Source organism: Lutra lutra, chromosome 15, assembly GCF_902655055.1.
Source record: "Lutra lutra chromosome 15, mLutLut1.2, whole genome shotgun sequence".
Classification (NCBI taxonomy): domain Eukaryota; kingdom Metazoa; phylum Chordata; class Mammalia; order Carnivora; family Mustelidae; genus Lutra; species Lutra lutra.
The window spans coordinates 30,475,444-30,498,763 of record NC_062292.1 but is presented as its reverse complement, the minus strand read 5'-3'; the positions used below and the strand labels follow the sequence as shown (position 1 = coordinate 30,498,763).

The following is a 23,320-nucleotide window of genomic DNA, read 5'->3' as shown; positions in this document are numbered from 1 at the left end:
CCACGGGCTTTCTGCCTTTTGGGTTGGGTGGGTGCAAGCCCTCCCCCCACCCCAGAGAGTGGGGCCCCCTCGGCCCTGTCTCCACAGCTGTCCCTGGGCACGTGGATGGCAGCGTGGTCCTGCGCAGCAGAAGCTGATGGGCTGTGTGGCACCTGCCACAGACAGAGCACGGTCACACTGACCGGGGACCTTGCGGCCCGCTTGCCTACCCTCTGCCACCACCACACGTCCCTGCTGGTTCTGTCTCTCCACAGTGCTACGATGACATGTCCTCTCCTTGCGGGGCCGTCCTGGGCCCCCCTGTGTTTTTTAGGAGACATGGCTGTGCAACACGATGACTCTCTCCACTCCCATGGCCTGGCTTGTTTCCAGGGCAGAAGTCCACGTGGGGTCCAGAGCTGCTGCACCTGCCGACTGTGACGGGCAGATGTGGGACAGGCATCACGTGTGTGCATCTCAGCGACTTCCCTCAGTCCTCTTAGCTCTCTTAAGCTGACAGAGGGTTATCCCCACAGACCCCAAGGACCCCACGGACCCGAGCTCCTGGGGAGGAATGCCTGGTTCTCAGGGTGTTAGCCTGTGGGGGTGTGTGGGGCCCACAGGCTGGGAGCTTATTAGCTGAGTTGTCCCATAAACTAGGGTGTGTGGAGTTGGACCCCGAGCTTCTGCGAGCCTGGGGTGGGGCTCTTGTCAGCCCCCTGAGGGTTTACTCATCTCCCTGGGTTGGCGTTTGGTAGCTCAGCTGCTAGGGCATGTCTCTCTGGTGGGAGGTGTGTTCTTGGTTTTCTGTTTTGGAGCAAATGTTTGCAAGGGAGAAATCCTGGCACCCCAGTGAAGCAGACTTGACTGCTAGCAGTGGGGCCGCTGGTGGCTTGGGAAGGGCTGCGGGACATGCTCCAGAGCTCTCATCTGTTGGGCATGACAATGGCCCTCTGTCGCCGCCTGTAAGCTGGAGGGGGGTGTGCACCTGTGATGGAAGCAAACGCATTTGCCCTCGAGGAGGCTGCCATGGCCACCTGTGCCCTCCCAGAGGTGGCTCTCCCAGAGGTGGCCACCGACTGCCGTGCCCTCTGCAGCTGGGAGGTCTGTGCTGCACAATGCCCAGCGGCTTTCCCAGCCCTCTGGCTGCAGTAAGTACTTTAACAAACATTTATGGATAAGGCTGCACAAGGGACCTGGTGCCTGTCCCTGGACCCGGTCTGTCTCATGCAGTTGCTGTGGTAACTGGGTGACCCAGGCAGGGTGAGAGGACGAGCCTCATTTCACCCGGAGGGAACACCCCGCCCAGGGCCCAGCGAGAGGGAGAGGGAGGGCTAGAAGCCAGCCTGCTGTCCCACACACGCTTGGGTGGAAGCTTGCAGACTTGGAGGATGTGCACTGTTGCTGATATTGATCGCTTGCTCTTGCTTGTGACTTACACGGAGAAAGCAGAACAACCTTGTGCGTGTCAGTGGTATCGTCCTCAGCGATCCGAGAATGCTGCTTGTGTCTTTACCACAAGTAATAAGGACGAAAGGAGGCTTATCCGATGTTTTTATTCAGAGTCTCTGTGTTTATGTCACTGAGAGGGCATTTTGACTCCCTGATAGGACGTGGCCCACAAGAACACAGCGAGGCAGACGACAAGCCCTAGAAAGGTAAGTTTCATATCGACCAGAGATGGAGAAGGCCTAGCACAGGGACTAAGATGGGCAAATGGGTGATTTGCAACCAGGCACTGTCGCCGAGAAGAGCAGCGGGCTAGTCAGAGCCCAGCCACAAGGGTTCACCAGACACATTCGGCTTGAGGCAGGCCAAGAAGCTAACAGGGTAGGAAGTACTGCTTGGAGGCCCGTTAGCGGCTAGGGTTGGGGGCGGGTGACGTGAGTGTGACCGATACCTGTCCAGGAGGGAGCTCCCCACGGAGTCCTGAGGTCCTGGCTCTTCTGGATCTTCCCTGGCACAGTCGTCCTGCTCTCCCTCAGGCACTCGAGCTGGGGCCCTCACCACAGGAGCAGGGGCTCGGAACAGCATGATCCACAGCCGCCCTGGCTGGCAAATTCCATTTTTGGAAAGATGCCTGGTAGAAAATAGAGGACTGTGCTGGGTTACGTGCAGATCCTTCTCTTAATTCTTACTGTACTTCATCGTGCCCCTTTCTTCATTCCTTCCTTGCTGTCCCTCCCATGAAACAACAGGCGTTTTGTTGTGGGGTGTATGTGACTGTCACTTCTCCCCTTGGGGCAGAGAGTGGGGGCTTGTGGTGTGTATGGAGATGGGTTAGGGCTTCCGGTTCTTTCTCAGCCTCTGTGCTGCCTTAATTCCTGACGTGAGGCTCAGGTCAGGGTTAACCCCGAAGTACCTCTAATCAGGATGCATCCGCTCCAGAGGAAGGGGCTCGATGTTTCTGCACTCGTTTGATTTCTGCCATATTTCCCCACATAAGTCATCCATAGCTGAATTATCCTGGGTCTTGCTTTCATTACTCTGTCTATTTCTAGTTCATTGTAACAAATATGAGCTACATCTTGCTGGTTGGTTTAGCTTGGATTGTGTGTTGGTGGCAAGTTGACCTGAGAATGCAACTGCTCAGGGACGCCCCACTTGCCCCTCTCTGGAGCTGGAGGAACAGTGGATCATAGCCCTGGCTGAACATTCGAACCACCTGGGAACTTTTAGAAAACCCTGGGCCAGGGCCTGGGCTTGACCTTCAAAGGTTCTTATTTAACTGGTCTGGAGTGGACTCAGGTGGTTCTGATGTGTCGTGAGAGTTAAAACCATGCAGTTTTTAGGGGCCTCTGGGTTGGTTAAGCATCTGCCTTTGGCTCAGGTCATGATCCCAGGGTTGTGGGATCAAGTCCGGCATTGGGCTCCTTGCTCAGTGGGAAGCCTTTGTCTCCCTCTGTCCCTCTCCCACTTGTGCATCCTCTCACTCACACATGCATGGGCTCTCTCGCTCTCTCTCAATTAAATAAGATCTTAAAAAAAAAAAACAAACAACAAAAAACCAAAAACCCACACCGTTTTCAGAGCATCTATAAGACCCAGTTCAGGCTGCTTCTCCCTGGAGAAACTTCTCTGACACCCTCTGCCCACAAGCCTCTTCTCTGCACACAGCTGTGCCCCCGGCCCTGTGTGCCTTTTTCCTAGTGCTGGCCTCCCGTGTTATGATTTGTTTGTTAATCTAGCTGCTGTAAAAGCTTCCCAGGGTCAGGCACCAGGTATATTTTTAATTTCTGTACTCCCTGAATACTTAGCGTATTTCTGGGCACTAAGCACCAATGTTGGTTGAGTGGGTGAATGAACTGACTGAGAAGTCACGGTGGTCCATTTTCAGGTTGGGCAGTCGCATAATCATACTTTTGGATCCGTTCTGATGGTGTCTTTTTTCAGGACTCTTCCCAGGACAAACCGGCAGTCTTACGTATGTCCTGGAGATGTTTGTCCCTGGAGTCTTGCGATCAGAGTTGAGAACCATGACTTCTTGAAGAATCTGGAGGGAGCAGAAGTGACCGTTGGAGTCCTGAGCTCTCATCAGGAAGAGACTTCCAGGCCTTCCTTGGCCTCCCTGGGCGTTCTCAGTGTCACACAGCTCCTGGGTCCGGCCCAGCAACATGTCCTCTGTCTTAGCCATGACGTGTGCGTGTGGCTTCTCTCAGGATTCCCCGAAGCCTGCTGTGGGAGCTCAGGACAGATTCCCATGTGGAAAGGGCTGCACGGGACTGGGGTGTAGGCCAAACTACTTGGAACACTGAGCTCTTCTCCAAAAGCACTTAGTTTTCAGTGGGAAGCTGCCAGGGTGCCTTGTTCAAAAGGGGCGTGGACCTTGCAGGATCGTTCCAACGATTGTTCTCAAAGAGCCATCTTAGGACCGTGAGAAGGTAAAGTGCATGCAGAGAGGGACCTTGTCTTGCTCATTTTGCTCATCTCTGGGGGGCTTCCAGCAGTGCCTGGCTGGGGGGCGGGAGACACGTAGAGCCTTAGGTTGGTAGTTGAGCTTCTTAGCGCCGTCCCAGCCGTCCTGCAACAGGCAGAGCTCTGAGCCGGCAAGTGCGCCCCAGATGGTCCAGACACTGTCATTTCTGGTGACAGGGCTGGTTCTACCCAGTGGAGGCTGGGAGGCTTGTGGGCAAACTGCAAGCCAAAAGGCCACCAGCCTTCCTCCTTACCCTTCAGTAGATGCCCAAACTGGAGAGATGATATTAGGTTGTCCCAAGGTCAGCTTCCGGGGCGAAATCAGCCAAGATGCTGGCAGCTTTCCAGCTTCCGTATAGTATTCCCAGGTCAGTAGCAGGTGCCAGCCCTACCAAGCGACCGCACAGCAACGTCACACGCTTGACTCGGGCCTCCCCTCCCAGACCTCACTCAGGCTTCAGCCTGGTCATCATGCCCTCCGCCCACCGCAGCCTGGGTCAAATTTGCTCTAGGATGTCGCTTTTACCAGGAATGATGGAACAGCCTCAAGGTCTGTTGCTGCGATTTCAGTGAGGCCATGGGGACAGTCATTCAAGTCCAGAGCTGCGCTATCCCTTATGACTGCCACAAGCCAGCGTACAGCAGTGGAAATGGAAAGGAATTAAAATGAAATGCAATTAAAATTCAGTTTTGCATTCATACTAGGCCACAGCTCAAGTGCTCATGGGACTCAAGTAGTCACACATGGCTAGCGACGCCCCTTCTGGCCGGCGCAGAATGGAAGATGTGCGTCACAGTGGGAAGTTCTATTGGGTATCGCTAGTCTCGAGTGCCCAGAGCCCAGGGCTGCGCGCCCAGCTGACGAGCGGCAAGCTCTCTTTCCAGGGGTGCTCAGACTCAGTGGCACCTGTCACAGCCCCTCTGCACCATGACTAGGAGAACTTTTCCCACCGTGGCTGGGAAAGGAGGGTAACAGTGTCTCTGCTCCTATACTTGTTAATGCAGAGACGCAGGGCATCCCTACTTGTTACAAGGTTGCATTAGGTGGAACCACATGAAATTGCCTTGTGTGTAGGTTAGAATGGGTTGAATGGCATCAATTTTGTAAGGCTCAGCTTCATACAAGAGGAAGGGGAAAGAGTGACAGAGATTCAGGGCCAGGAGGAGCATCTGTGGCTTTTTCCTCTTTTAGTCCTGTCTTTGAATGCCTTGGGTTGATGAGAGAGAGTTTGATCTCAGCAAAGGGTGGTTGACTGACAGCCTGTTTGTTCCTTGTGTGCCACTGCTGCATGAGGAGAAGTGCCTGTGTGTCCGTGGAGTGTAGCGGAATAGTTTGGATGTCTACAGCTCTAAGACAGCCTGATTTGTGCAGATGGTTTTCCTGACCAGCAGCCCAGGGATGGCCATCCTGAAGCTGGGTCAGTAGCTCCAGAACATTAGGGCTCTGGGTTGGCGTTTCTGCTCTTCTCCTGGCCTTCCCCTCTCGGTTCACAAGGTGGCTGCAACAGCTCTAGCCATCATGTCCCCATACAACTGTGCCCAGAGGCAGGTGCTGGGAGTGGGCCAGGATAGCATGTGGGCTCTCTGTACGAACCCTCTTACTTTCAGAGAGGAAAATCTTTCCCCAAGCCATATGTCATGGCAGATTTTCCCTCTCGCTTATTGACCAGAGCTTGTTATGATCCCATCCATGAAATAGTATGTTAAAAGAGAATGTGTTTATTAATTCTGATGTGGTGATTTATGCCCTGACACCAGGCACATTGCCAAGCAAACAAAATTGAGATTCCACCAGCTGGGAAGAAGAGGTAGCAGGAATGGACCCGGGGTGGGCAAGTCATAGCATTCCCCACAAGTTATTAACACATTTCCAGTTCGTAAATGACTTCGTTTGCACCTGCCCCACATCCATTCTGCCTCTTTCAGGGATGCACACAGCTTTCCTTTGGGCGTGGAGGGTGGTGGGAGATGATTCTGCCCCCATCGTTCTAAGGGTGGGAACGTGATCCAAGCCAGGTGGTGGGGCTCAGTGTCAAGACTTCTGTCTGAGTTTTGGGAAGAGATGTGTTTGCCTCACCATGGGGTGTCTTAGAAGGTAGCATGCCAGCCGGACTGACTGCTGGCTGTCTGCCAAATGAATCAGGGAAGCTAACACGGAGGAGAGGGGAATGGAAGGTGGTGAGAGACGGGTCCAGATGAAATTGCTGGACAGACTTCTGCCTGGACCCTTTGGTTACATGACCTGGTTAGACCACCCTCCCTGATTCCCTGTGTTCTGTTGCATCTGTAAGCCCATCTGAGCCATGGAAGACTCCTGCTGGGAGTCAGTGCCTAGCAGTGACTTCCTGCTGGAAGTTCCCAGTGAGTTTCTATGAAAAAGAGATTAACTTCTCTCAAAGTTTGTCCATTTGGGAGAGAAAAAGAAGAAACATCTGTCTTTGGTTAAAAAAAGGCCCTTTCTGCCTTTGGTAGCTGAGATCCAGGTAATGCTGTGCTTTGTAGGACAGGAAGCAGCAAGTTTTCTGTCCTGCAATGAAGGTCATTCTGGAAGAAGCAGGAAGACCAGAAACAGAGCAGAAGATAAGACAAACCAACGAAGGAGCCAAGGCCACTCATCCTCTTGGCCATCAAAGACCGTACTGCAGGGTGAAGAGCTGTAGGACCGAGGATGCCATAGCCCATGTAACACACAAGCACCTTATGTCCGGAACTCCTGTAACTAAACAAGAGAAGATAACCAGTCCCATAGCAAAGTGGACATTTCACAAGAGGGGATAAGCAAATCAACATGGAAAGACGCTCAGCCTCACTTGTCATCAGGAAAACACGATGGTGGCAGTAGGAGACCTCAGTACATGTTCCACCAGAATCCCTATGGGGAGAAACCCAGGCCTTGCCCCTGGAGCACCTGCTGGAGCAGTTGCCCCCTGCTGGTGGGACATGAGCAGGGACTTAGCAGAACAGAGCAGTATTTCTGAGAAGAGTTGAATGTGCGCGTATCTAAGCAATTCTGCTCCTGGGTACATATGTGGTTTTAGTGATGTTGTTTGTGACAGTCCCACACTGGAAAGACTAAATGTCCATCAACAGTACACTGTGCAAAACACTATACACCAATGAACAGGAGCCAGCTATTACTACGTTCAACAGGAACGGAGCTCACAGGTCCAAGGTGAGTGCAAGAGGCTTGACAGAAAAGGATACATACTGTAAAGTTCCCCTTATATAAAAAACAAGGCCAAACTAATGTAGGCTGAGTGGAGCCCTTGGGCAGAAGGGAGGGTGGTGACTGGGAGGATCCTGGTGTCGTTTCTTGGCCTGGCGATGGTGACACTGGTGTGCAAACTTTGTGATTTTCACGGGGCTGCAAGGTGTGTGATTTCTACACTTTGCTGTCTGTCAACAACATTTTGAGAACCCTCCGGTGGCTCGTGGACTGTGGAAGAGAGATCTGGGGTGAGAGTGCAAATCATTGGTTCATGAACAGAACACTCACCCTGAGCTGCGGGCGGGAGGCAGGTCTATTCCCAATTTCACTGCTGGGCAGCAGGTATGGTTGGGGGGGAGGCTGGCAAGCTGAGGGGAGGGTAGAGCCCTCAGGCTGTTGCTAGGAGATGGAACTCCCAGGCCAGAGCCTGCAGTAAGGACAACTTCTCTTGCTTTGGTTAATATCCCATGAAATGACTAAATGCAAATGGGGCTGACAGAGTACTAAGTATGAGGCTTCTGAGGGGTTCTTTTTCCAGAGAAATTCAAGCTCAGCTAACAGAGTCTGTGCTGGGAAGCCCCTTGATGCCCAAACTTGCCCCACCTAGAGAGGGTCACTAATGGATCCTCCCTGGACGTGGAAATGGACAAGGGGCAAAGGGACGAACATGGAGAGGGAAGCAGGGCTGTGGGCTGGAGAGGGACCTCATTTCCTGCTGGAGCACGCATCCTTGGCATTCTCGTCCAGTGGGGCAGGATTTGGCAAAGGACTGCTGATCATCTATGCTGTTCCCCTGCTCATTGCCAAATAGGAAATGCTACTGCATTATCCCGTTTTCTCTCCACTCTGGTACACGCGAGCACTTGTACGTGTTGGGAATATTGAACTCTGTCAAACTCTGGGGTGCAGCCAGACCTTACTGAGAGGAATCTGTGTGACCCAGAGACTCTGGTCTTGGAGTTGGACACAAACAGAGGACGTAATTTTAGGTTGTTTGGAGAGGGAATGATTTAGTTTGGGGATGTATGTGGCATAGTTACAGGGATTTTGCTGAGATTGTATGAATGGAATGCTATATGTAAGGATATCGCAGGAGGCCACGGGGTGGATTATGGCGTGCCTTTTATCGTTGCCTTTGGATGCCAATTTCCTGTTCTCACGGTGATCATGCTCTGATTTTCTTTTGGAGAACTGTCTTCCATGTGCTTTGTTCCCTTCCCTGGCCACAGTGGTGGATTCAAGGGTAGGCACCAGATGCAGACCAGCTCCCCAGCCATGAGATTCCATTTCCGAGCCTTTGAGAATTCCCCCCAGGAGGAGAGAGTGGTTGGGGTGCTGGGACATAAGCCTGAAGTGGCACCTTGGGAGGCATCTGCTCAAATGTAGCCAGGCAAGTTGAAAACAGGGCAGGAGATGGAGAGACCAGGTTTGATGTCCTTATCCATGCTCAGATTACACGTCCGATTACAGATGATTACACATCTGTACTTCTTAGTGGCATGAACCAAAAGACCTCATATTTTGGGGTACGTGGTAGCTCATTTAAGCATCTGACTTGGTTTCAGCTGAGGTCATGATCTCGGGGTTGTGAGATCCAGCCCTGTGTCAGGCTCCGTGCTGGGTATGAAGTCTGCTTGGGATTCTTTCTCTCTCTCTCTCTGTCTCTCTCAATCTGTCTACCTCCTTTCTCCTTCCTACCCTGCCCTGGCTTGTGCTCTCTCTCTAAAAAACAAAAAATAAAAACCAACCAAACAAAAACCCCTTATATTTTGCTTGAGGCCACCTTAGTCAGGTTCCTGAAACTTGTGTCTGAGAAGCTTGTGCTCACGTACAGCTATGAGAAATGCATAATCATGACCATGAGCTTTGGGCACATTTGACGCGCAACAGCTCTCTTTCAGTAAATGAGAGGACAGCAGCCTTTCCTGAAACACCTGATGGTCAGAACTTAACATGGTAAAGGGAAGGCCTCATCAAATGCGTGCTTTTGTTTGACTTCCAAAGCCCAAGAGGACTTGTCTCACTGCACATTGTCTGGTCCCGTTGCCCCTTCCCCCCCCAGGATGGATGCCCCACCCTCGATGGCCAGTGTGTCCTTGCAAACCTGGAGCTGGGTCAGTGCATGGTGCATGCACATTACGGTGATGGCGGCACATTCTGGTCTGCACGCACACATGTCAGCAGCATTTTCCTGCCATGGAGGAGGGGTGAAGGTAGCGGCTTGGCCGCCATCAGCGTTAGGTAGATCTAGGCTGGCATGGCATATTTGAAGACTAGAAGACCAGTGATGTTTGGGGGGGTGGGGTCTTGGGCCACAGATCCAGGCTGAGGAATGGAGGGCAAAAATGTGGGATTGAGTAAAAGGATGGTTCCTAGGTGGAAGGTGCTAGAAGGTGAGTCCAAGATGTACCAGAACAGGAGCAGAATCACCAGAAACTGGCAAGGCACAGGAGATGGGGGACAGTGGGGAGCCCTGCCATATCTGGCGGTGGGATTTGTGCTGCTCTAGACCGTTTGAAGGGTCTGCCCGAGCTCCAGGCTAACACTGAGGTGTGGTCAGGTGCTTGGAGCCACAGAGAGATAGACTGGGGGCACAGCACTTCCCATTGCCATGGTTACCTCTGCTCTCCTCTTCTATCATGAGTGCTTGTGTTTTATTGTCCCACCAAATTGGCGCTGGGCACAGTGTAGACCAAAGTGGGTATTCATAAAGCCTGATGAGCTTGCAAGCTCGCTGTGTGCATGTCCACACTACCCATGGGGCAGGAGCCTGGAAGGAGGCAACACGAGTCAGTGTGGACCTGCCCTGGGGTCTGTGCCTGTGGTGGCAGTGGCCAGGAGGGGCTTGGCCCTGCTGTTCCCGTGACCACGATGGCACTTACCCCTGTCATCTGTTCCAGGAGTTGTGTGAGCCCCTGATATGACTCCCTAATCCTGACAGAAAGAAAGTACCATTTCTTCCAGAAGGAGACTTGGCTGTCCTGGTGTCACAAGAGCACCTGAGAAACGGCTGTGGGTACAACTGTGGATTCTGCCTGATGGCTGTCACGGAGGCAGTGAGCCCCAGGAGAGGGGACGGTTCTGCCGAGACAGGGGTGGATGCAGGAGAGCGTGGTGGGCACCTTCTTAGTAGCCACTCGGGCCAGAGCACAGAACGCTTTTCCTGCAGGCCTGTGACGGTGTGTTAGTGGGAATTTCATGTCAAGTGATTCCTGAAACGACTTTTAAAGTCATAGAAAATTGACCTTGATATAATGTTAAGCAATGAAAACAGGTCATAACACATAGAGTTTATAAAAAATTATATGTATGGCTATATGTGTGCATACACACGTGTACACACTTATCTGTATCTACATGGATACCACACGCAAAGCACATTCATATACACGCACACGTACAAATGCACACACCCCACATATACACAGATGCACACATACCACATGTGCATGCACACACCACACATTCACACACACGTACCACACACACACACTGTGCGCATGTGTGCACATGTACACACACCACACACTGCATATTCACGCACACACATGCATGTACACACATGCACACAACACATGCACGCACATCACATATGCACAGTGCACACACACCACACATTCATGCACACACGCATGTGCACGGACCACACACATGCACACATGTACTCACACAGCTACACACATATACATGCATGCACACACATGCACACACATCACACATGCACATACGGCCAACGGGAAATGCCCCGTGTAAACAGTGGTTTCCTTTATGTCATAGAATTATAGGTGATTTGGATCTTGTTTGTTTGTACTTCCAAATGTTCCATAATGATTACATATTATATTTCTACTTGATTACATATTTTATGAACAGAATATGGAGACAAAAATTGTTTTTAAAAAAGAACGAGCTGAAACCTAGAAATGGTATTAATGTATTTGATGTTGTCACATATGGGTCACGTCCCAAATACCCTGCATCTTAGAGACTACCCACATAGTTCATGGTCACCCAGGAAGCCAGCAGGGGGCTTGGAGACGATGTTTGGAGAATTCTGAGGTTCTTTGCTCCCTCCTGAGAGCCCTTGTCCCTGGGTCCCAGGGAGACAGACTGCTGCTGTCTCTTGCCTGGCGGTGTGCATGCCTGATGCAGGCGGGAGGTGGGAACTGTTGGGCAATGGTCCGGGGAAACAACTCCAGGCAGCCCCCCAACTCCTGCCCAGATGGGAGAGCAGGATGAGTCTGGAGAATCCCATCCTTTTGAATATTGCTCACCGGTGTGTTTTATTTCAAAGTTTTGTTCTTATGTGGCTTGTTTTAACGCTGAGATCCGATGGTCACCGATGATCGTCGCTCGCTGGCACAGAGAAACCCAGTGTTGCCACGTTGACACATCAGTCTGTGTCAACTTGCCCGTGTGTTTATATATTAGCATTTTTACAAGAAAGTACGAATGCAGAAGAAAGAATGGCAGAGTAAACCAATTTAGCCAGGAACAGAAGAGGGATGCATAATTATTGTTCCATTGTATCAGGCCAGGGACTTGAAAGAAGGCAAGAGAGCTATCAACGTGCCCGTTATTTGCAAGAAGAAATGGCTGTTTCCACCCTGAGTGATTAGAAGGACCTTGGGCCTCGTCCAGGTTCACACAGGACCTCTGTGGACTTCGCTGCCGTGCAAGGGGAAGGTTGGACCCAGTGAAGGACACTTGCTGGAAGAGGACAGAGGGGACTCCACAGCCCAGGAGGGAGGAGCAGATAGGCAAGATGACCTCCCAGTGCCCATCCAAGGAGTGCTCTGTGTGTGCGCCAAGAAGGGACTCCATGGTGGAGAAGAAAGGGTCCTTTTAACTCTGTAGTTATGCCTAATCTGCACAAAGTAAACCTTTTTTTTTTTTTTTTTCCTGATAAAGACCCTACCTTCATGCCCTTCCAGATGTGATGGGTTTTATGAGGGCTCAGAGGTGGAGTCCTGAATTTCTGCATGCCAATGTGGGTGTGGGACTGAGACTCTTTGAGCCAGAGCAGCTTGCAGACCCACGGAGGGGAGCAGCCTGGCGATGCCGGGCACCTGTGTGTCCACAGAAAGCAGTCCCTCTGCTGGGGCCCCTCGACTTGTCCCGAGCTCCGGAGCTCCGGCAGTTTCTGCCAAGCCCATCCTCAGCAGTCATCCACACCCCGGAGTGAGGTCATTCAGGGAGGAAGGCTGGGCGCGGGGAGGGGTGGGGAGGCACCAGACATAATCCGCTTACGTGAATGACCATTGACACATCGTTTTACTTAGTTGCCGGAGTTCCTACCCATGCCTCTGTTCCCGAGCACTACTGCTATTCAGTCCGATGTAAGGATTCACAAGGTCAGTTACCAGTGTTAATGAGTGTGTGTTACAGGTGTTAAAGCCTGTGAATCCGCTTCACATTCAGCATCTCACCTGCCAGCCCTGGAAGCAGGGGTTGTTATCCACACTTCACAGACAAGCAGAGCAGGGCCTGGAGGGTGGGACGCGATGAACACCGCACAGCTCTTCAGCTGCAATTTTGACCTCCTGGCAACCTGGCATGGGTCCCGGGGGGCCCTTCCCCTGCTGCTCTCTCCCTCTGGGCAAACACGTCCTCCTCTGTATACCTGGAGGGGGCAGGCCTCTGGCTTCCGTTTCCTTCTTCTTAGGAAGATGATTTTCAGAGAGCAGTGAGGAAGACTGAGGATAGCAGGAGTGGAGGTGGAGAGCACCCCCCTCGCAGGCACACCAGTTTCCCCATTAGTTTAATAAGCGCTTACTAAATGTCTACTCTACGCCAAGCTCTGATCTAGTCGTGGGGGTACAGTGGGAATAAGGTGGGGGTGGATCCCGCCCTCGTGCAGCCTGGGGCCTCGCAGGGAAGGGGGGAATGAAATGTCACTCCCTGTCTACTGAATGTTGGGGAAGAGATGTGCCATGCTCCCTCAGGTGGCATGGAGTTCAAAACAGGAAGACCCACTCCTGGGGAATCTGTTAGGGCTTCCTAGAGAGAGTGGATATTAGCCAAGCTCCAGGTGGAATGTGGTACTTTGGAAGAACTGAAAGTCCAGTCCAGCTGAGTGAGTAAAGAGAGGAGTGTAGACCTGAAGGTGGGTTGGGACCAGGTTGTAAAGGCCAAGTGAGAACTTTGGTTTTTATCCTGAAAGTAACGAGAAACAGTTGGAGGATTTTTAGCAGGAGTGTGACATTGATCCGAATGAAAATTTCCAAGTATTCTTTTAGCCACACTGAGGAGAATACATATGTGAGGTTTGGATGGGGGGATGATCAGATGACTGAGGGGCAGTAGGGAGAGGGTTCGGCATAAATGAAACCAAAAGAGTGGTTAGAACCCACTGGGGGAGAAGGAGTTCATTCCCTCCACAAACGCCTGTTGCCCACAGTGTGCCAAAGGTACTTGGGCAGCAGAATGAAAAAGGCAAAGAAACCCACTCCTGGGGCCTATAAGGGAAAGTGGGGGAGGGTGTCACACAACTAAGAGTAGACACAAGATGAGAATGTGTGCTTTTAAGGTATGTTTCAGGAATACTGAGTGGAGGAGAGTACTGGGGTTGGGACCACAGACCGGCATGGACACGAACAGCGTCTCCTGTAGGAGCAGTGGCCAGGGCCCTGGGAGAGAACCTCTGAGTGGGGAACGTGCAGACAGAGGCTCTGTAGCTGCAGCTGGAGGGCAGCTCAGACAGACCAGAAGAGATCTGAGCACAGAGGGTCTGGGACAGCTGTAAGGGCTTCGGATCTTCCTCGGAAATGGGCACCGATGGAAGATCCAAGGAGGAGGAGTGACATGGCGTGACAAGTTAGAAGGGCCCCCCTGCCTGCTGTGCTGGGAGTGGGCAGGTAGTTGTCTGGGAGAGAGGGGACAGAGCCTCTTACCTGGGTGGTGGCAGTGGAGGTGGGGTGAGACTCGGACTCTGGGCCTGATGTCTAGCCTGGAGCCCAGGGTCAATGGGCAGGTGTTTATAGAGTGATGGCTTGCTAAATTAAATGGACTGGAATCCACCTATCCTGGTCACAGAGGCAGAGAAGAGAAGTATTTGTGTTTTTAAAACCTCTTAAATGACCTGGTTTTGGAGATAAAACTAACATACTTGAGCCAGTAATAATAGGAGGAGCAGGAATACCACCACCAAATTGTACCTGTTGTATGCCGAGCGCCCTGCTGGAGACTTCACAGGTACTCAGTGCACTGTTTCGCAGTTTTAGGGGACTCAGTCGAACATCTAATGTGATCATTGCAAACACCTTGGGCGTTGAGTGCCATTATTCTCATGTATAGAGGAGAGAGTTGAGGCTCAGGAAGATACGTAGATCATAAGTGGTGGAAGCACAGGGAATAATTAAGGACTATGTGGTATTATTGCATAGTGAATATGATCCTAGCCTATCCAGGGGAGCTTTACGTGGCTGGAATCATCCAGGGAACTTCAAGGAGCAGAGGGACCTGACTTAGGTCCCGAGCAAAGGTTAGATCTCACCAATTTCCAGATAGGAGAGTAGAGAAGAGGATATTCCAAATGGAGTGAGATGCTCTTGCAAAGTCACAGAGTTGGGATAGAGATTAAAGTATTAGGGGAGAAAAGGGGTGCCTCATCTGCCTACAACAAGGGGTTCACCTGCTGTTTGCTTCCTGTGCCTGCCCTAGCAAATACCCAAGCTGGGTGGCTTAACACCACAGACATTATCTCCTGGTTCTGGAGGTAGAAGTCCAAAGTCAAGGTGTTGGCAGGGCCACACGGGCTCCAGGGGAGAACCTGTCTGATGCCTTCCTCTGAGCGCTGGGTGTTGCCGACCGTCCCTGGCGTGTCCTCTCACCTGCAGGCATCTAGCTGTGGTCCTGCCTTCTGGTTGTCAGGTGTGTTCTGCAGTGTCTAATCTAACTCTTCTCTTCTGATAAGGACACCAGTCAGATGGGATTAGGACCCACCCTGATTCAGTATGACTTCAGCTTAACTCTATCCCACCTGGGAAGATCCCATTTCCTAACAAGGTGCCATTCCCAGGTACACCTGCTAAGCAGATAGTAGGTGGTTCATTATTACTTGCTGAATGAATAAACAGACGAGTGACATGGGATTGGATCTGAGGCGTGGGCACAGTTAAACTGGGTGACCGAGGATCTCACGTGCCCATGAAGGAGTCGGGACGGTTTGTCTCTGGGGGTGAGGGGTAGGGCTCATTAACTGAAATGCTGAGTTGATTTGATGAGGCCAGGCAGTAGAGAGTTACAGCTTAGAGTTGGAGATTTAAGAATTTTAGATCTTCAATCTGTCTAGAGATGTTACCAGATTTTGTCCCTTGAATCTATTAAAAAAAAATGACTGTTAAAAATACCAGTTGCCAGCTTGGAATACCCAAGTAACGAAGTCTGCGGTCTCAGAACAGAGATAAGTTTTCCTGCATGGAAGTCTTTAGAAGCAGTAGCGGACTCAAGAGAGCAGACCTGGAAAAGGCCAGCGGTAAGAGCAGCATGAGTGTGGTGTCATCTTCTGGAACGACAGAGGCTAAATACAGCTTCCATGACAACTCGTCATCACTGTAGGCAGTGTCCTCCCCCTGAGCCTTGTGAAGCCTCGCACAGACATGATCTGTCACGTTTCTCACCTTCTCACAGCTATTAGAGAGGTTGGGATTTTGCCCCCCAGATAGGAGAGAATCTGCAACGGAAAGGTCCGGGAGGCTGCTTTCTTCAGAACTCCCCATGCGGATCCCTCAGTGGCAGGCACGGCTGCTGTGCTGGCAGGTCCTCACGTGCTTTGGGGATTCGGCCTTCTCAGAAATGAGGCAAACAGAGACACCTACAAGCCTGTGCTTCGGAACACATCTGCTATTGGTCAAACTGTGCCCCCCAGAAAGATAACGTTGAAATCCCAGCCCCTAGGACCAAAGAATGGTACCTTATCTGGAAATTGGCTCTTTGTAGATGCGATAGAGTTAAGACAGGGTCACCAGGCTGGGCCTTAATTCAGCGTGGCTGGTGTCCTTGTAAGAAGAGGTGATTCCACGTGCCATGTGAAAGCAGAGATGCACACAGAGAAGGCCATGTGACAACAGGCGTGGACACCCATGCACCGCAGCTCGAGCCAACAAATGCCAGTGGCCAGAAGAGGCCAGGATGGATCTCTGTTCCTTCAGGGGGAGCACAACCCTGCTGACACCTCGATTTCACACCCCTGGCTGGCGGACGGGAGGAGAACACAGTTCTGTTGGTGGAAGCCACCAGAATGTGGCGCATATGGTGGACTCTTTGTCATGTAGACTCTGCTAATGCTCAAGGGTCACGGGGCAGAGATGGAGAGAGACCAACCTTACAAAAATGGGGCAGATCATTGTGGTCTTGTTCGCTGGAAGGCAAGGATTGGCAGAGGAAAATCCTGACCAGGGGCATGGTTGGAGGCAGGAATCATGAGCCAGGGGAAACAGGTGAGCTGGGCTTCAGGCAGGAGAGAGAACAGGCCGGAGAAAGACCTGGAAAGATGGGCCGGACTCAGTCCCGAGAGAGAGGTGCAAGGGGTTTCTGAGTGTGAGAATTAGGGAGAGCAAAATAATGCCTTCCTCACAGGGTTGTGGGGAGACATGAATGAGCCAGCATGTGGGAAAGTGCTCTTGAGCTAAAGCACCATAAATGCACGGCGCGTACAACAGCAGTTATAGCAACGATCACTGCCGTCTACTCTGGGGTTCAGGGAGATGCCCGAACAATTTCAGCTGTCCTGATGGGCTGGGAATGACTGCTCAGCGTCAGCATCTCCCGTAAGTCTTGTAAGGGACTTGGTCCCTCCACTGACAGCAGGGGATCTGGGGCACGGAGAAGAGCAGATCTAAGGACAAAAATCAGACACAGTAATTGAGGGGAGGTCTTCAGCCTCAGCTTTGCCAAACTCCTGAATTTGTTCTGTGCTTAATTCATTCCGAGAGAGTCTCTCGGACATGGGAGTTGTCTGCCCCTCAACTGAGTGGCGGAGAGGAGGTGTATGTCCTGAAACATTTATGAGCAGGTGTGTGGAGGGGAGCTAGGGGACGTGACCCATCCCTAAGCTTCTCTCCTGGTGTGGCCGGAGGAACAGCAGTGGGCATCTCAAAGAGCTTTGGTTTGGGGGAATTTTTAAACCCCATGCCCCTTGGTTAGCTGCCAGGAACATAACTCACTCTCACCATATCTTGGACGGTGTCTTCTCTGTGACTCGTGGCTCCTGGGACTTCTACCCTTGTTGTCACTGGGGCTGGGGGCTTGGCCAGCTTCCCCCACTGGTTCCCTGCTCTCTTTAGACTCCAGTGTCTCTTGACGTCCAAGTAATCAATTGCCACCTCTTGTGTTTTCTTCTTCTGAGCTCCCCAATCCAAGGCCATGGTTCTGCTCTAACTCATGTCCTTATGAACTGTACTCTGGATATCTCCATAGCTTCTTGACAGTCAGATTTCCAGCCCATTTTCTTCATTGTCACATGGATGGTCTTATGACACGGGTCAGACAGTTTTACTCCCTCAAAATTTTCAGTGGCTCTCCTTGCCCAAAGTATCTGGTTCAACTCCTGGTTGTGGCCTCAAGACCCTCGAGGGTGCAGCCCCAGCCCACCTTTCCAGCTTCCTCACCTGCTGTGTCTGTGTCCCGGACACTCGCCACATGGCACCTTGTGCCATTCCTGCCTCTGTGTTTTCACTTGGCTATCTGCGGGATCCTCTTCATTTCCACTCAGACCCACCTCTCCAGGTGGCTTTCCCTAAGCCACGCACTTGGAATTCGTCAGTCCCCACTTTGCCTTTCCACACTGTTCTGCTCTCTCCTCTACTAGAGTCAAATATGCTGTATATTATAACTGTTTGCTTTCCCTCCAGATTGTAAGCTGCTTCAGAGACGCTGCTGCATTTTATCCACTTCTATGCCCTGTGCTCTCAGGACACGCCAGCCAGTGCTCGAAGACGACCGAAACCACACAGTGGGACGGTGAGGAGGCTGGCCTCCACGGGCGTACAGGCGTGTCATGGCTGCAGGATTTCTGCTTCCTTCTCGGTAGGCGGAAGTTGGAAACTGGAGAATCGGGTTGGGTGGGGGAGGGGGGTAGCCTTCGTGAGTCTACAACGGAAATGCAGCTGTATTTCCCTTCCCTTGTGCTCCTCTGGTTTTTGTCTCCTGGCCTCGACTTGGAATTTCAGTTGGAAACTTGAAATGCAACCAAAATAGTTTCTTCTGTATCACTCCTGAATTAAGGCTTTCGAAAACCTTCCTTTCCACTCGAGCCTTTCTCTTGAAAATCAGCTCTGCTGCAAAGTGGGGCTAATTCCGCCCCCGCTGCCCCCGCTGCCCCCCCTCCCTGCGGATGTCGTGGGGAGGATGGCTGTAAATGGGGCACTTTGAGACTCTCCGGTGTGTCAACAAGCTGTGAGTTTCATTCATTTAAAAAATGTAAATAAATGCAGCTGCATCTGGCTGTGTGAACAACAGAAGTAGGACCGCGCTGCTAGAACCAAGGGAGGAGATGCTCTAAATTGAGCGAGACACCCAGCCTTGAGGATAATTTAAGGAGCATTAATAAATATAGTTAGAAGACGCATGCGGCAGAACTCATACCTCCAGCTTGTCTTTTTTCCGCTCTGTGAGCTAGCAGAATTCACAGCGACAGCTTTAGAACAACAAAGAAAGAACTGGCTGCTTCCCAGAACCAATTAAGGGGTGAGAAAAGGAAGTCTCATGCGTTAAACATGCGTGTTGGAATTCTCCGTTACTATACTTAAAATAATTATATAACTTCATATTTCTCATTAGAATATTTGATTAGGCGTTAAACAGTGTTCGACTTTGAAAAACCGCATCTTCCGGAAATCAGCCTGAAAGTCTGTTTGCTTGAGGGTCGAATGCACTTTCTCATAAAAATGCCATTATAAGTGCAGCTGGGTTCCCAGGCTGGCCCACGAAAGCCATTTGAACTTCATAATATTGACGCCATGTTGTAGATTTGCTAGAAAAATTTGTAAAAAAAAAAAAAACAACAAAAAAACCAAACCCATTTTCCTTGCAACAGTGTAAGAGCATACTCAGCACCGATGTAAGTAATTTAATCTCTCATGCCTGAAATTGATTAAGGAATGTTTTCATTTTTACTGGATGATGCTGCCTGTGGGAAAATAGGACTAATTAAGGAGGATGAACGTATAGATCAGCGCCATGGTAGAGAATCTGCAGGGCGACGGGGGTCCTCCCTCAGGCTTCCAGATTGGGGCTGGGGGTTCTTCAGGACATTAAATCTCACTTCCAAATGCCGGCCTTTCCTTCCTCCTCCTATGGACAGCCTCTGGCCCTTCTGTATGGTGACCGTGACTGGGCTCATGTTTCCTTGGCTCACACATGGAAAAAGAGGAAGGCAAAGGGAGGGACATTTTCCTGCAGGAATGGAGCACAAGTTGTGCGAGAGGAAAGAGGGAGAAGAGGTTTTTGAAAAGTGTGCGTGTGTGTTGGGAAAAATAAATCTTCCATATTGGGAAAATGGGGCTGAGTCAGCAAAAACACACCATATGCCTTCAAGGAGAAGCAGCCGATGGTTAGATCTGAGCGTGCCTGCCATTAGCAGCCTGGGCTGTGGCGTCTCATCCTCAGCAACAAGCCGGAAGGACGTGGCGTGAACCCAATGGCTCTTTTTCACAGGACATTCGTGAGTTGATTGCTTATAACTTTGGGGCTTACTGCTCTCTCTCAAGAACGACTTTGAATTTTATAAGTATAATCATGATTCATTTCTCTTCCATTTTCCACTCAGGGTAAACTACCCTGTCCTATTTTATTTTATTTTATTTTATTTTTTTTTAAGATTTTATTTATTTATTTGTCAGAGAGAGAGAGAGAGAGCGAGAGTGAGCACAAGCAGATAGAGTGTCAGGCAGAGGCAGAGGGAGAAGCAGGCTCCCTGCCGAGCAAGGAGCCCGATGTGGGACTCGATTCCAGGACTCTGGGATCATGACCTGAGCTGAAGGCAGCCGCTTAACCAACTGAGCCACCCAGGCGTCCCCCGTGTCCTATTTTAAAAATGTTTCTCTCTCTCTCTCACCATCACTTCCAACCCACCTTGCTACCACTGTTGAGATTGTACTTCCATCATACCCTTCTCCATACAAAGATTCGGTGGTTTCCTGTTTTCTTGGCAAGTTGAACCTTTCTGCCGAGTGTTCCAGCCTCCATCATAGGGCCTCCCTCTTCCTGGCCAGGCCCATGCCCCCCGCCTCCTATCAGATCCCTCTGCTGTGACGTGGCCTGAATCCTTCCTGTTCTCGGCAAATGCTACAACCCTTCCAGGATCAGCTCGGTTTCCTTCTTGAAATTTGTGCATTCTCTTCCCTGGCTGTCTGCACTCCCCATACTCATAGGAAGCAAAGTTTGGGGTATCTGCTCTACCTATAATAATTTAGGCACAGGAGATCCTAGCAAAGATATTTGTGTTATGTGGCCCTGCCTTCTGAAGAGCAAACCTTGAGCAAAGAGAGGACATGGGACTGACCTGCAGACTGAGTGTCTGGAAGTGGAATGTGTCGACTGAGGAAAGGAGGGTCGGCTGCATTCTGTTCTGTGGAAGAGAGACCATGGGAGCCTAATGGTAAAAAGGCAAGCAGTGCTCAGGGTTCTTGGTAGAGAACTACAGAAACCAACCCTGGTGAACCTGAGCAGAAATGACTTGTTACCAGTGTATATGTAGCTCCCAGAATCAATGTGAAGGCGGGAGAACCCAGTTTGGAAAATGGCGTCTGCTCAGGAATGTGTGGTGGGAAGGCCACTGTAGGTTCCACTGTCACACCTGCGGTCCAACCCTCCATGGAGCAGCTGCAATGATCTTTCTGAAATTTAACTCAGAGCACGATCCTCTCCTGCTGTTCTAGAATAAAGAATTCCTCTGGTCTTTGTCCCAGGTTCCTATCACAGAGCTTCTAAACCCTTAGGATTTCCCAAGTGATGGAGTGCCATTGTTTTTTGTGGTGGGTCTTGATAGTTTATGCTAACAGGATGACTCAGGATGGGGACAGGCCACATCAGAAACACTCACCATGTGATCAGAGAGTTAGTTGGGCTGTGAGCCATGGAGGTCAGCCTGCCCTTGGGGGAGGAGATGGGTGTTGAAGACACAGTTCATCCACGTGGGCCAACGATTCAATCAGCCATGCCCATGCTGATGAAGCCCCAGCAGACGCTCTGGACATGGAGGCTCAGGTGAGCTGCCCTGCTTGGTGACATACCCTGAGTCCCTGGGGAGAGGACTCAGACCTGGCTTTATGTGTTTTTTCATGTGGCTGGTCTCAATTTGTACCCTTTATGTGCAACTATAATCAGAAGTGTAGAGCTTTCCTGAGAGCTGAGGGGGTCATAGAAACCCCTGAATTTGTACCTAATAGGTCAAAAGTGTGGGTGGCCTCAGGACCCTGAACCCGCACTGGTGCTGAAGTAATGACAGCCTTCCTGGGGGCTGTGCCCTTGAACCCCAGGGATCTGTGCAAATTCTGGGTGGCTAGTGTCAGATCTGCAGTATACCACGTGCTTAACACCTTCAGTTGGCTTCTGTTAAACCAGAATGTCCCAGAATGAAGGAAGTCCTTACTGGCCTCTCTGGTGCCCTCTCCCTCTGTGCTCCTCTTTGTTTGCTCTGGCCTGACCCTGGCCCTCATACTCACCATGCTGGCTTCCTGCCAAGGCCTTACACTCTGCTGGGAATGCCTTTCCTCAGATCTGCACATGGACTTCTCTGCAGGTGTGAGAGCTGCTGGTCTTGTGCGCCTCAATACTCAAGACCTAGAACAGCAACTTGGTTGGTTGATTGGTTCTAGATCACAGGTCACAGAAGAGCCCCAGGGAGCCTGTTAATTATAATTCTGTGAACTATAGGATCAGATTTGAGGTCTGACTTTTTAGTAGATTGGCTCCACAGCTGTGAGAGACACGAGGTTCTCTTTCACAGTTGGAGAGTCTTTATGGGTCTCTAGCCTTGACATCAGCTGAGATGGTAAAGCTTGGAGCTGTCGTTTTCCCTGGGAACTCGGTGTTCAGAAACAGCCAGCCCATCCAGAGCCCTTTATGTTCATCATTTCTACCCAAATGGTCAGTTAGGCCATGCTGGCTCTCCTCAAGCCTTGCCTTCCGGAGCACTTCCTCCCAAGCAGACAGCAGTGAGAATTTAGGTGACCGTTGGCCACTGCATAGCACGGATGCCAGTATCGCGTCTCCCACTGGCATCAAGCAAGTCACTACACTCGAGCCAAGGCACCCCAATAACCAATCCCAATTCCTATCTTTGGGTCCATTTGCTGGGCTGCATTAGGAGCTGAGCGTTAGTTTAGTTGTGGAGCATAAACTGCTCTAGGTTTTTAAAGGGAGGGAATTTGGTAACAAAGGTCTTATCACAGTGGGATCCAGCAAGGGGAAGAAGGACTGATTCAAACGCTGGCTGTTTCAGGAAGGCCGTCCGCCCCTGGGGCTGGATGTGCAGACAAGGGTATGGTGTTGCCCTGAGCCCACGGCCACCCTGCTGCTTAGTTGCCACACCCCCAGCATCACGATGAAGACCACCTCTCCCTGCCTCCAGCTTTCCCGTCTCCTTCCAGTGCCTTCCAGCGCAGAACCAGCTGTCAGGGGAGTCCAAAATGCAGTCTTCAGGCTTCTGCCCTGGGGTGGGGAGGAGGTGGAGCAGGCGAGGCCACAGGCTGTGAGTGGCCCAGACTCCGGGTCCCCCGGCAAGCCTTCCTTGTCCTCCCAGACTAGAGCAGATCACGCTGTGCTCCCTCTCAGAACTTCCTGGACCTAAACCCTCATAGATCTTCCTGCAGTTTATTGTGTATTACGTTTATATGTACAGACATACGTTCTCCCCCCTAGAAGCTTCTGGAAGGCAGGGCCTGTGTAGTGTCAGCAGCTCCGACTCGTCATGGATGCTCACAAACATTTGTGAATGCATGCCCAACTGCCAGCGCTGCCTTACTTCACACAGTCCCTCTGGTCCCGATCCAGATGTGTCCTCCAACTCCCATGGAATTAAGGTCAGCAGAAGACTCAGCTCTGACAAATCAGTGTGCTGGAAGCTACGATGTCCCATTGTCCACCTGTGGTCCCCATAGAGCATCTTTCCCAAAGAGGCAGAGATGGGGCACATGTGATGCGGGGCATGGCATAGCTCTAGAGAGAGCATGGATTTTTAGCAACAAAGCCGGTGACAGTCGTCAGCCAGAAGGA

The 23,320-nt window shown here is 51.2% G+C and overlaps 1 protein-coding gene across 5 annotated transcripts in view; it reads left to right on the top strand.

Annotated features, from left to right (window-relative positions):
* LOC125086411 (uncharacterized) overlaps nt 1-23,320 on the top strand; it is a 101,093-nt gene that overhangs the window by 53,325 nt on the left and 24,448 nt on the right. For 2 of the 5 annotated variants that reach the window (XM_047705726.1, XM_047705728.1), the window contains exon 5: nt 18,017-18,130. The exons of 2 other annotated variants lie outside the window; for them this stretch is intronic. In XM_047705726.1, coding sequence (XP_047561682.1) covers nt 18,017-18,130 — 114 coding nt within the window. Of the gene's footprint in view, nt 1-3,372; nt 7,067-11,635; nt 11,844-18,016; nt 18,131-23,320 lie in introns of those variants that run through there. One more of the 5 variants, XR_007123185.1, reaches the window with a different exon arrangement.